At 37.5% G+C, this 12,190-nt stretch overlaps 1 protein-coding gene across 36 annotated transcripts in view; it reads left to right on the forward strand.

Moving 5' to 3' along the window:
• The window catches only part of Nrxn3 (neurexin 3), a 1,525,607-nt gene extending 1,517,797 nt beyond the window's left edge, over nucleotides 1–7,810 (forward strand). For 13 of the 36 annotated variants that reach the window (XM_033766713.1, XM_033766714.1, XM_033766716.1 and 10 more), the window contains one exon: nucleotides 7,422–7,810. In XM_033766713.1, coding sequence (XP_033622604.1) covers nucleotides 7,422–7,723 — 302 coding nt within the window. In that variant the 3' untranslated portion in view covers nucleotides 7,724–7,810. Of the gene's footprint in view, nucleotides 1–6,797 lie in introns of all 36 variants that reach the window. The other 23 variants (XM_033766705.1, XM_033766706.1, XM_033766710.1 and 20 more) reach the window with 6 other exon arrangements.
• The last annotated feature ends 4,380 nt before the right edge of the window (nucleotides 7,811–12,190 follow it).

Genomic DNA, 12,190 nt, shown 5'->3' on the forward strand with positions numbered 1-12,190 from the left:
ATTTGCTCCAGCATACGAATGGTCTGTACCCCAGAACAAAATGAGTTGAGTCAGCTTCACATATTATGGGTGGTAATGTCATCCTTAATTTAATTCTTCAGAAAGCATGAAGGGAAATGAGTCTTTTATTTTATTTTCTTTCAACAAAGGGGAAATAAGGTACTCTCAAGTGAATATGGTAGAGTTCAGTTATCCAGGATCATGCTGTCATAAACACAGGCTATAAAGTCCATTTCACTAAGAATATAGACCTCAAGCACCCCAGGTGTCCAGGTTACTCTACTGTGATCTTAAAACCTTCCAATGTATACAATTAACTTCTGCCCAAATCAGGAGTGTGCGCACTAAGGCACACATTTAGAAGACACACACATTCTCTTTTTCCCCCTCTCCTTTTCTTCTTCATTTTTTTCTCTCTCTGTCCTTTTCTTTTTCTATTAATTGTTTGTCATTTTTCTCAAGGATTTAATAGGTAAGCTTTAACAGGATCTTAAGCATCTATCAAGAAGAAATATGATATTATCATATCTAAACACTCATTTAGAAAATATTTCAGGTAGGTACCACTATTGTGTGTTACTCTAGGCTGAGACCATTCCTTGACCGTAAGGTTATTTGGACCAATGCTGCCATATGTGCATCAGGAAACATAAAATTGGTAAGAAACACTACACAATCTTTTCAAAAATTATTCCTAGTTTCACTTTAATTATAAATATCATCATTAGCTGAAACTGTTATAGAAATACCAGACTTAATGGTGGAAATAGATGATTTATCAGCTTTAATTGATAGGCTCCCTCTACTTCAATTCATGTGATTTTATGTTCTTTGACATGTAAGATAATGTTTCAGGTTTAAAAAATAAGAATGCCTAAATTAGAAGTTAATTTGCCTGATTGTATTAAAAGATTTTATTTCTGTTTGAAGAAGCTATCCACTGGATGATTTAATGAAAGGACAATTTTTTTAAAAAGTCATTGAATGATTGTAAATCATCCCACAAATCATTTATAAAGAAGCCTCAAGAATCTACATCCTGTGTAATTATCTGTACTTTAGCATAAGGCTGCTTCCTAAAAAAGAAATTGATTCATGATTTAAATCTTTATAGGTCAATAATATTAATAGAAGTAATAATATAAATAACTAGCATTGAATATCAATATAATGTGCCAAACATTTAATATACAGTGGTTTAAGGTAGGTTCTATAGTTGTTATGATGCTTAAATATTTGACTTAGAATTTAAATTATAAAACCAAAGTCATATGGCTACTAAGCAGGAGAGTTCTGAGGCTAACCTGAATCTCACGGACTCTGAGCCAATGCATTTAATCAATAAGCAAATGAAATTCTCCACTTGGCCTTCCTTATCTCCTAGTGTTCGACTATATCCAGGGACTGTAGCTAATCTTTCCTGGACACATGTAAAGAAAATTTTGTAGCCTTTCAGAACCAAACCCATTTCAAATTGTTTGTTAAGGGAGCCATGTTCTGTCCAAAAATTTTCATCCTTTTAAAATACAAGTTAAACCCCTCGAGATTTTTCTGGTGACATCTCACCAAGTATGGGTTGTGTTTGTCCATTCCTAGTTTTTATGAAGCTGGATGAAGAATGATTTTGTGGTAACGAGTTTCAGGATATTTGTGTGGTGCAAGCACTCACTTTTATGACACCAAATAATATCTTTGGGTAGCAAGTTTAGCGGGAGAAAGAACTATTTCTCCCTATTAGATGTGGCTTTCCAAGCAGAGAATTAGAATAATGCAAATAAAAGAGGTAAAGGGTCCAAACTGATAGAACGGAAATTTAAGGAATTGGAGCATGGTGTCCTCTCCGGAGCCCTGCTGTTCAAGCATCACTGTTTTCGAATTTTGTGACCTCTAAGATGCCAGGGTCTCCAGACACTCTATGTCTGGAGCCACACAGAAACTTTATGCTGGTCTTATTTTTTTAGGTGACCCACTACTCTCGCCATCATTCACCAGAGATTCACAGTTCAGAAGAGTTCTATTAAATTTTTAAAACACTGTCTTTTTCATGGCAGAGAGCCCCTTTTGCTAGATATCAGCCCTAGAGGCATGAATTATATATCTATAAATACACTCATAAAGCAAAAAAAGCAGGGCAGCCTCCAGGGCTAAAATAGACCTTTTATATCCCTAGTGATCTCTCTGGTTTAAAGAAAAGCACAACCTTGTCAAAAAAAGTGTATATATCCCTGATTTTCAAATGCTAACTTTAAGGAATATAGATAGCTGTTATCCAGACCAAAGAAAAATACTGGGGATGGCAAAGGAAATTAGGATTTTGATGGATTCCAGATTTTGCATCATTCTACCCAACCTTTTGTGACTTTAGCTTTACTGAGTTTGTGAATGCTATTGCAATCGTAGACACAGGTTTGGTCACCAACTCCACCATCTTTGGGCAGTGAAAAATGATTATTGGCTGCTCCAACATTTCTGAGGGCAGTAACTCTGAGTTATACAAATAAACCCAAAATTTTAAATGGTACAAACCGAGTCATTTCTATCAAGCATCTAATAGTGGGAAATGTGCCGGGTAATCCCAGACTTGGGAGGCTGAGGCAAGGAGGATCGCTATGAGTTCAAGGCCAGCCTGGACTACATAGTGAGTTCCAGGTCAGTCTCAACTACATAGTGAGACCCTGTCTCAAAAAAAAAAAAAAAAAAAAAAAAAAAAGTGGGAAATGTATCTCCAACCCCCTATTTCAAATAATGTGTATGTACCTTTGGATCCCCAGTAAAGCCATCAAGAAGGGTTGGTCCGACCCCTACCCTATCCCCCTGTGCTGGCCCTTATATAAAATGATGAAGTAAACCAGGTGTGGTGCTACATACGGTTGTCCCAGCTACTGAGGAGGTTGAGACAGAAGAATTCCTCAACTCCAGAATTTTGAAGCCTGGGCAACATAGTGAGATCCCTGCTCAGAGCAACAACTGGTGAGGGGAGAAGTACAAAGGCTTAGTATTTGCATGCAGTATTTTGTTTTAAATCTTCTCTAGATTAATTATAATACCTAACACAAGATAAATGCTGTGCAAATAGTTGTTAAACTGTATTGTCCAGGGAATAACAACAAGAAAAAAATACTGTGCATATTCAGTCCGAACACAAGTTTTCTATCCTCAGTTGCTTGAATCTTTGGAGCTGGAATCCACATATACAGAGGGCTAATGGTACACTATAATCACCTTAAATCTTAAAGATAACATGTGATGTTAAAATGGATTGTACATCCCAACTCATACAACTGTCCCAGACAGTTCTTATATTTTTAGTTATCTAAAATTTTTTCATCTATTTTTCTATAACTCATATTTGTAATAATGACCTCTGCATTTCAGGCAATTTCATTTTAAATTAGAGGAACTCTTCCAATTCCTTGAGATGCCAAGAAGAAAAAGTTTGTACAATTTCAATGATTAAAGACCTGCAGAATTTGGGCTCACATTTTCTCGATGGAGAACATAATTTATCATTTTTATAACCACTACCAAGATCAATAATAAAATGGCAGAGGCAATGGTGGATCAGTAGTTTTGACAGACGTTATTATCTAAACTTAGAATAACGTGCCTATTATCTTAGTTTTAAGATAAACTCATGATTTCACTTTGAGGGTAATCAACCTTTCAGAAGCTGTCTACATCAGACACCTTCCAAACCTTCTACCTGCTCTATACCGGCATGTGAAGGGTGGTCTAGGCTCTGTTTTCAGGCCCACAAAATGTGCTTCCTTGGGGTGCTAAATGTGCAGCTCATTCAGCTGCAGAATGAGCAGTTTGCACTTGGTAACAAACAACAAAGACACTGTGAAACTTTAGGTAGGATTGAAAAGAGAGAAATCAAACAAGCAGAAAAGAAGCAGAGGAACTTAAGACTCCATTTGGGTGTTACAGATGGCACATTAAAATTGAAAATGAATGTCACTCTGTAGTCACAAGGACAGTGATCTGAATTTCACTTAAAGGGACATTAGCTTCCTACCTGGCAGTCTGCATCTTTATCTGAATTGTGCACACCAGGTCTTTGCCTCTCATTAAATCTAGTATTCCTGATCCTTTACTCCAGTTTCTTCTTTGTTACTCTACTTGGGGTATATCTGTCCCTGCCGTAAGAAACAAGTAACTCTTGGTATTTATGGCAGGAAGGAATTCACACGCTAAACATTTGTTGTACTTAACCGAGGAATAAAAACAGTCCTGCCTTGTTTTCTGACAGGAAGTAAAATCATTCCTAAGAAACCACTAGAGAACCTCTAGACAAATTGCATTGGCTTTTACTTATCTCTCACATGTTACTTAAACCCTGCACTCTTCCATATTTCACTTGAAAGGTACTACTTGGTGCCCTCCCCTGAAAAAATTTGTTCAGGGTTAGGTTTAGGACTGTTTTACCTTTAGGGAACTGTGCTCCCTTTTATAAAAACTAGCAAAAGTGTGTAAATTATGTATTAACTAAAGTCCCAAGGTATATGAATTATATATGTTCACAACATAAAAAATAGGCATGTTGGTCTAGTAAAGCAAGTCTGATTCTCTGGCAAATATTTAAAGATCATTTTACTCACCAGTTTCAAACTCTAAGCACTAGAATAGAAGCTGGGATTTAGAGCACAGGCCACAGGACCATCTTGAGATTCTCAAGTAGGTCCTTGATTTATTTCCCCACATAAAGTGAAATAATCACATGGGTCAGAGATGCCAGTCAAACATTCTGTTGTTCTTTCTCTTCCTAATGATTACTAAAAATTTTAATAATAATAATAATAATAATAATAATAATAATAATAATAATAATAATATGGCTCAGTGGCATTGCATCTGCCTCACAAGCACAAGGTCCTGAGTTCAATCTCTGGAACCAAACAATAATAATAAATAATAATAATAATAATAATAATAATAATAATAATTTCCTTCCAGTTCAATTTCTCTTGGCGTAACAGTGTCATGGACTAGACAGGGAAGGAGTAACTATGGGGAAGCAGATCCCCTGTGCTTTGAAAGCCTGCAGTTGCTTTCTCCTCTTGGCACACCTGAAGCCTAGACAATCACAATGCAGCAGTTTTAGTTCTAACTGAGGCACAGAAAATGTTTCATGATGCAAGATGTATAACGCTGCGTGGGCGAGTTCTAATTTGTGAGTCAGTCTTCCTAAAAACCCTGGAAGACCATGCGAGCCCTGTCCCCCAGCTGTGACCCTAGAATTGTGCAGGACGGAATCACTGCAAACCATCTGCTTCACTGCGGACAAAGGAGGACAACTCAGAAGTGGTCAAGTCTGGTAACTGATGCTCTGGACATTCTGTCTCAGGAAAGTTATTCATTAGCGGGGACAGGATACACAAAAGCACAACACCAGGTAAGAGCTTGGTGACCTGCTTAGAAAGCAGCCTTCAGTAATATCATACTCACAGCTCAACTTCCTACTTAGGGAGAAAAATGTACTATTCCCGCTAGTTTCTTTTTTTTTTTTTAAGTTGTAGTTGGAATAGTTTTCTCGAATAAATTCAATGAAAGGATATGAAGTGTAACTTCCTGAGATTCTCTCTGCTTGGAAAACAACATTGTAAAGAGAGGCCAAAGAGACCTTGTTGATCTTGTGGACAGAGGCGAATCATCTTGGCTTTACAATGGACTTAGTGACACCCTTACAGAATATTCTGGGTACCCATGACTCGCAAGGCACTGTGACTTAATGAACCATTCTTCATTTTCTTTCCTGATTTAGTCTATGTGTCTACAAGTATAATAATGAGGGCCTGTGAGTAAACCAATATGCTTCTGCCAGTTTAATAAAGAATCACTGATTTGAAAACTCATTTTGCTGAGTCAACATTCCCAAATCCAATAGTAAGTTTCCAGCAAACTGTGGGTATATAAGGTGGGTATTTTTGAAACCTAGCTTCCAGCTTAGCAAATATTACACATCGCATAAAACTAGTCTAGCAACATATATTAGACTAATGCAAGGCAAGATGTCATTTAATAATCAGGAAAATTCTAGAAAGGCATAATCAAAATGAATTGGACAGATGAACACTTTTAACATTTTGTAAGTCCCTATCACTTTTTTGTGAAAACCCTATCATTTAGCTTAAAACCAAACAGGACTGCAACTAAGAAGTTCAAGAAATTAATATTCTCATAACTTAGACATATAATAAATTTTGTATGTGTTATTTTTTTCTGATTAAAAAGAAGTGTGAAATAAAAAAGAAATTACTTAAGAAAATAATCAAGGCAAGGTCTCTTAGGTACCTTGAGCTTGGTCTCAGTAGTATGGAGAATATGTCATTTTGATCCTCATGAGAACAAATAAGTAAAAACCCAAGAAGGTAGAGAAATGTCATAAGTACATTAATAAATCCCTAGGTGAAGCACCTATTGTGTGTGCACACATTCCCTCACACACACTTGTGACAGCCAGTCAGCATTTGTAACAATACATTGGATAGAGTCATCATCTCATAAACAGATCCTGGAACTGGTGGTCAGTATTTGAATTCTAAATAATTCCTTGAGAGTATCTTGATATCTAAACCCCCATCTGCAGATTTCAGGTTTGGGTGGGCAGAGGCATAAAATGGACCCTAAATCATCTAGAATGATGAGACTAGGCCCAGCAGTGACCCGTATGTGGACCCAGGTCTCTGTATTGTAATTTCAGAGGCAAAACTCACAAACTGTATTTGTTTAATTGTGTTAAAAATTGTGTCTGCACAGATTCTAATTCTGTTTCTCTTTTTTTTTTTCAATCCCAGGAGGTGAATTAGTTATCCCTCTTCTTGTAGAAGACCCTTTAGCTACCCCTCCTATTGCTACTCGTGCACCTTCCATTACACTCCCCCCTACCTTCCGCCCCCTCCTCACCATTATTGAGACCACCAAAGATTCCCTGTCCATGACCTCTGAGGCGGGGTTACCTTGCTTGTCGGACCAAGGCAGCGATGGTTGTGATGATGATGGCTTGGTGATATCTGGGTATGGCTCAGGGGAAACCTTTGACTCTAACCTGCCCCCTACTGATGATGAAGATTTTTACACCACCTTCTCCTTGGTAACAGATAAGAGTCTTTCCACTTCAATCTTCGAAGGTGGCTACAAAGCACATGCGCCCAAGTGGGAATCCAAGGACTTTAGACCTAACAAAGTCTCCGAAACTAGTAGGACTACTACCACATCTTTGTCCCCTGAGCTGATCCGCTACACAGCTTCCTCCTCGTCTGGGATGGTGCCCAAATTGCCAGCTGGCAAAATGAATAACCGTGATCTCAAACCCCAGCCTGATATAGTCTTGCTTCCGTTGCCCACTGCCTATGAGCTAGACAGCACCAAACTGAAGAGCCCACTAATTACTTCCCCCATGTTCCGTAATGTGCCCACAGCAAACCCCACGGAGCCGGGAATCAGACGGGTTCCGGGGGCCTCAGAGGTGATCCGGGAGTCGAGCAGTACAACAGGGATGGTCGTCGGTATTGTGGCTGCTGCCGCCCTCTGCATCTTGATCCTCCTGTACGCCATGTACAAGTACAGGAACAGAGACGAGGGGTCCTATCAAGTGGACGAGACGCGGAACTACATCAGCAACTCGGCCCAGAGCAACGGCACGCTGCTCAAGGAGAAGCAGCCCAGCTCCAAGAGCGGCCACAAGAAACAGAAGAACAAGGACAAGGAGTACTACGTGTAGAGCTGGCCACGCTGAAAGCGCGCGCCCTGAGACAGCGCTCTTTCTGTATGCATACACGGATGCTTTGGCAATGAGATTTCACAGATGTCCGACCGTGCTAACGGTGAGACGGGGTATACCTGACTCTGGTGGGGAAAACCGTTTTTAAGAGGACACTCACACAGATGTACGTATCTATAAATTGCGGCCGTGGCTGCCCTGTGCAGCCGTCGCTCGGAGACAGAAACCTCTTTTCTGCCCTGCTGTACCATAAAGCACACACTAGAGCCCTGGAGAGAGCCCGCGACAATTCGAGTCCGTGGACTTCAAGCTCCCTTATCTCGAGGACCTTTGAGAAAAGGTAGAAGACTTCGTGGCTTACTTGTTCCATAAACTCCAAGTGAGTCTGTAATCATGTCTGTGCAGCTTGACTGTAACAATGTTTTTTTTCCCCCTCAGTTTCATTATGTAAAAAGCAAAAGCATAAAAAAGAAAAAAAGTTTAAAAAAATAAAACAAACAAACAAAAAAAATACCCACCCTTATCTGGCTCTGGCCAGTGTGTGTGTAACTTTTCAAGATCTGAGGGGAAAAAATGGCTTTTGGGTGTTTGTTTATTTTTTTGAGACTGGATGTAAGTTAACAAAAAGAAAAAATTAAAAATCAGCAAACAAAATGTAGGAGAGACTATTGCCATATGAACTCAAAAGCTATTCATGGTGTTCACTCTACACATCAGGTCGTGGTGTCTCTAAAATCTGTTGTTTGTTTCCTGTAAGCTGCTGTGCTCATCACATAGCAGAACCCATGTGACAGACAAAAACATTGATCTGAAAAGCTGGTCCCCCAGGATCTAATTCCAGAATTCCCCAGCCAAGCCCCACACAGATGGGCTTAGAGCTGGTTTGATCAGAGCTATTGGCTTACTTAACAATATTGTTCCTGTCCATTAACCCAAATTGTGTTGAAGGGGAAAGCCCCACAAATGAAAACAGAACCTTTCTTCAGGGAAGGGAAGGGGGGGTAGGCTGGACCTCTGATTGAAAAGCATGCAAATCAAAAGGAAATGACGATGCTAGAGTCTATTGAATGATCAAAACAGACAGTAGGGGAGTTCAGCTTGTGATGGAACCACAGAAGGTCGCACAAGCCAACCTGTCATGACAGAATGCAGACTTCATAGTTCTTTCTCTGCCCGCCCCCCATGGTAATGGTTTTCATAGTGGTTTAATTTTGTAACCTGACACGGATAACTGTCCTTCCACGTGCTCATGTCTCCCTTCGCCCATCTTTTAAAAAACTAAATAAATGAATAGAGCTGCTGTGACACACAAAAAGGAATTTAATAGTATAATATATATATAAATAAATATATATATAGATATATTTATCATGGTATGTTTGATGGGATGACTGACACAGAAATCTGTTAAAGTCTTGAAGTGGAATGAGAATGTTATTTTAAGAGAAAATAACAAAACAAAAAAGTAAACCTTAAAATGTGAAGAAAGTGTGAGTTTTAGTTTTGTCACAGTTAACTGTGTCAAAGAGAATTTTAAAAAATCTCAGATTTTGTTTACATATTTTACTACATTTTTGCTGGTATAATCCCTTAGCCGTCTATGTACATACTGCTTTGAGCACTGTTGCTTCCTACTTGTTTATTTTAGTTTCTTTGGATTATATTCTGGTTGTCTCCTTATTTTCTTTTTGTAAAGAGGAAACAATGTACAGAAAAATAATGAGCTGGATCTTTGGCCATACCTATTCAAAAGGCAAGAGACAAAGACAAATATTCACAGAAAAATGGAGTGTGTTTTTGGGACAGTCAGATATATAACAATTTCTTTTGTACAGATGAAAACCAATCAGCTGTTTAGATCTAGAAATCTACTCTTGCTGGTTTTTGTAAGTTGCATGAATATTTGACTTTGAAAAAAATATCTTAAAGACATGGGGCAAAAAGTGCAAACTAAACAGCGGTAGCCTTTACAAATGTGTATGGAAAGAGGTGTTCCTCCTTATCTGATATTCAATGTGTTACAAGTTTTTTTTGTCATTAAAAAAGACAGGACTATAAAAAGATATCAAAGCACGATTTTAGATAAATGGCCCAGCCTATACGAAGTTGATTATATCTTGATGTCTGTAAAAGATTACTGTTCTTGGAGTCTTAAGGTCTTGTGAACTGATTTCCTGCTTTCTTTCCTTACATTTTTTAATTTCAGTAAAAATATACATTTGTTATATTCCTTTTAGTGTAAGTTTCTATCTGGACAATTTTATGGGAACATGTGCATTCTGTATGTGAGCTTTTATCATATTCTTGTTGTTTTATTAACAGATCTTAGAGGAATTAATTTTACGATGTTGTGATGTTACTGCTTTTTCATTTTCCTTTTCTCTTGTTTCATATTTGCATTTTAGTTCAAGGATATGCTTAGCAATAAAATGTTCTTCCCAAAACTTGGTATTATGCTGTGGTTTTATTTTCTTAACATTTGGTAAAATATGTTACACTGCAGGTAAATTTGTTTTATATCATTAAAAGCCAGGATCACTTTCATATGATATAAATTGTTCTAACAAGCTACTAACTACCTACATAGACTTATGAAAAGTAGCGTATTTATGAGATAAATAATTCTTAACTGTTGACTGAGGCATTGTCATTTAGGTTGCTACAATAAAGTAACCAGAAGGAAAAGCAATTTTCTCAGAAAGGTAAGGTGAGAAGAACATTGTATTCTGAGTATTGTCATTTTTAAAGTGTTTCGTACTTTAAGTATATTTTGTAAGGCAACAACGTTTGAACAGTATTCTAGAACCCTGTTCATATAGAGGCTTAAAGACAGAGTTAGATGTCTTTGCAGGCTTTCCCACCATATTTAAGAAAAAATTAGGAAAAATAAAAAACACGGTATCCTAAAATAAAGCTTTAATGAGTGTTCAGATATTAACAGTTTCTTTCTAGAGTTTCCTATTATAAAAATCCTGACACTTATAGCTTGTACTTTTCTCATTATCTGTGTATCCCTAAGCACAAACTTACTTCACCAGTTCGCTAATCACCATGATACTGTTTTTTGCCATGATCTAGAAATACAGGCTTAACTAAATAGTTGTCCTATATCTGCATGCTGGTTGCCAGTTTTCAGAGTAAGAATATTAAAAGATAAAATTAACCCTGCATGTTCAGATTTTATTAGTGCAATGGTTATGCCGCTGACTGCCTTGGGCATGAGAAAAATCAGCTCAAGTTATATGAAATCATGGCAAATTCTTTTTTTGGCTCTTGTCATAGGTAATTCACATAACATAGGAAAAAACCTATGCATGTCTGTGATGATAGTGTTGTTTTGCTCTCTGTAGTCTGTTTATTCCCTGAACAATAGAGAGTATTGTCTTCATCTTAAAGATGAGGATACTGAGACACAAAAAGCTTAAGGACAAGTTGGCTAACACATGGCTAATCATATAAAAGCCAGGCTTTGCTGACATGAGAGATGGAATTTCATAGCACTAAGCTCAGATAGAGGTGATACTAAGCTCAGATAGAGTTGGGTTGTTTTCCAGCTGGGAGTATTGCTGATACTGGATAAATTTCACTACCTGAGATAGTCTTTCTCTTCTGAAAAAATGCATCACAACTCAATGACAGTCTTGAAAGTTAGTTTTGGGAGAAAAAAATCTAATTTAAAATGTCTTTAACTTTGACACAGAGTAGATATTTAAAAATGTCAGTCTACTTTGAGTCTCCATGTTATTCTCTATGTAATAGCTTATTTCTAGAATTAGAAATTCTACATTAAATTCTACACTAAAAGAGATAGTTTTTTAATGTAGCCATGTGATACCCAGAATTTAATAGCTGTAACTGACAAAACTAATCATTTTCCAGACATATACTGTGAGTAAATAAATACAACTAGTAAACACATAGTATTAATACTTGGTAACATGAGAGTGCCTGACTGCACATTTTAAGTAAGTGGCTATAAATTGGAATAAATCAACTGTGATAAGATTTCAGAAAATGGTAACTTTCCAGAGAGCTTTCCAGATAATAGTAATACAACAAGGTCCACTGAGATTGAAGTGGCATTTGCTTGGATACAGCAGTCAAAGTACATCAACAATTGACTTTCCATTGTTTTGCCCTAAGGAAGTGTTGAGATCGTATTATCCTTTGCCACATCTTTAAATTTGGCAGTGGATTTCAGGATAGAAAGGCTTAGTTCAAATGTTGGCTCTTGATCCTGGACTTGTCCTCTGCTATCCGCAATACCTTGTGGATGATGTTAGTGGCTCTAGTGTCTTCTGTGAATTTGTAAATCTATTCCCCCACTTATAATTCTGTTGTGTAATTAAATGAGCTAGCCTTGATGCAAGTGATGACTACAGTGCCTGACCCTACCCCTGAAACAATGATGACTAATATTAGCTTTTTATAATCTATTATTATTTTAGAAAAAAGCAAAAATTTCTC

The sequence above is a fragment of the Fukomys damarensis genome, unplaced genomic scaffold (assembly GCF_012274545.1).
Source record: "Fukomys damarensis isolate Sample0158 unplaced genomic scaffold, DMR_v1.0_HiC HiC_scaffold_21, whole genome shotgun sequence".
Classification (NCBI taxonomy): Eukaryota; Metazoa; Chordata; class Mammalia; order Rodentia; family Bathyergidae; genus Fukomys; species Fukomys damarensis.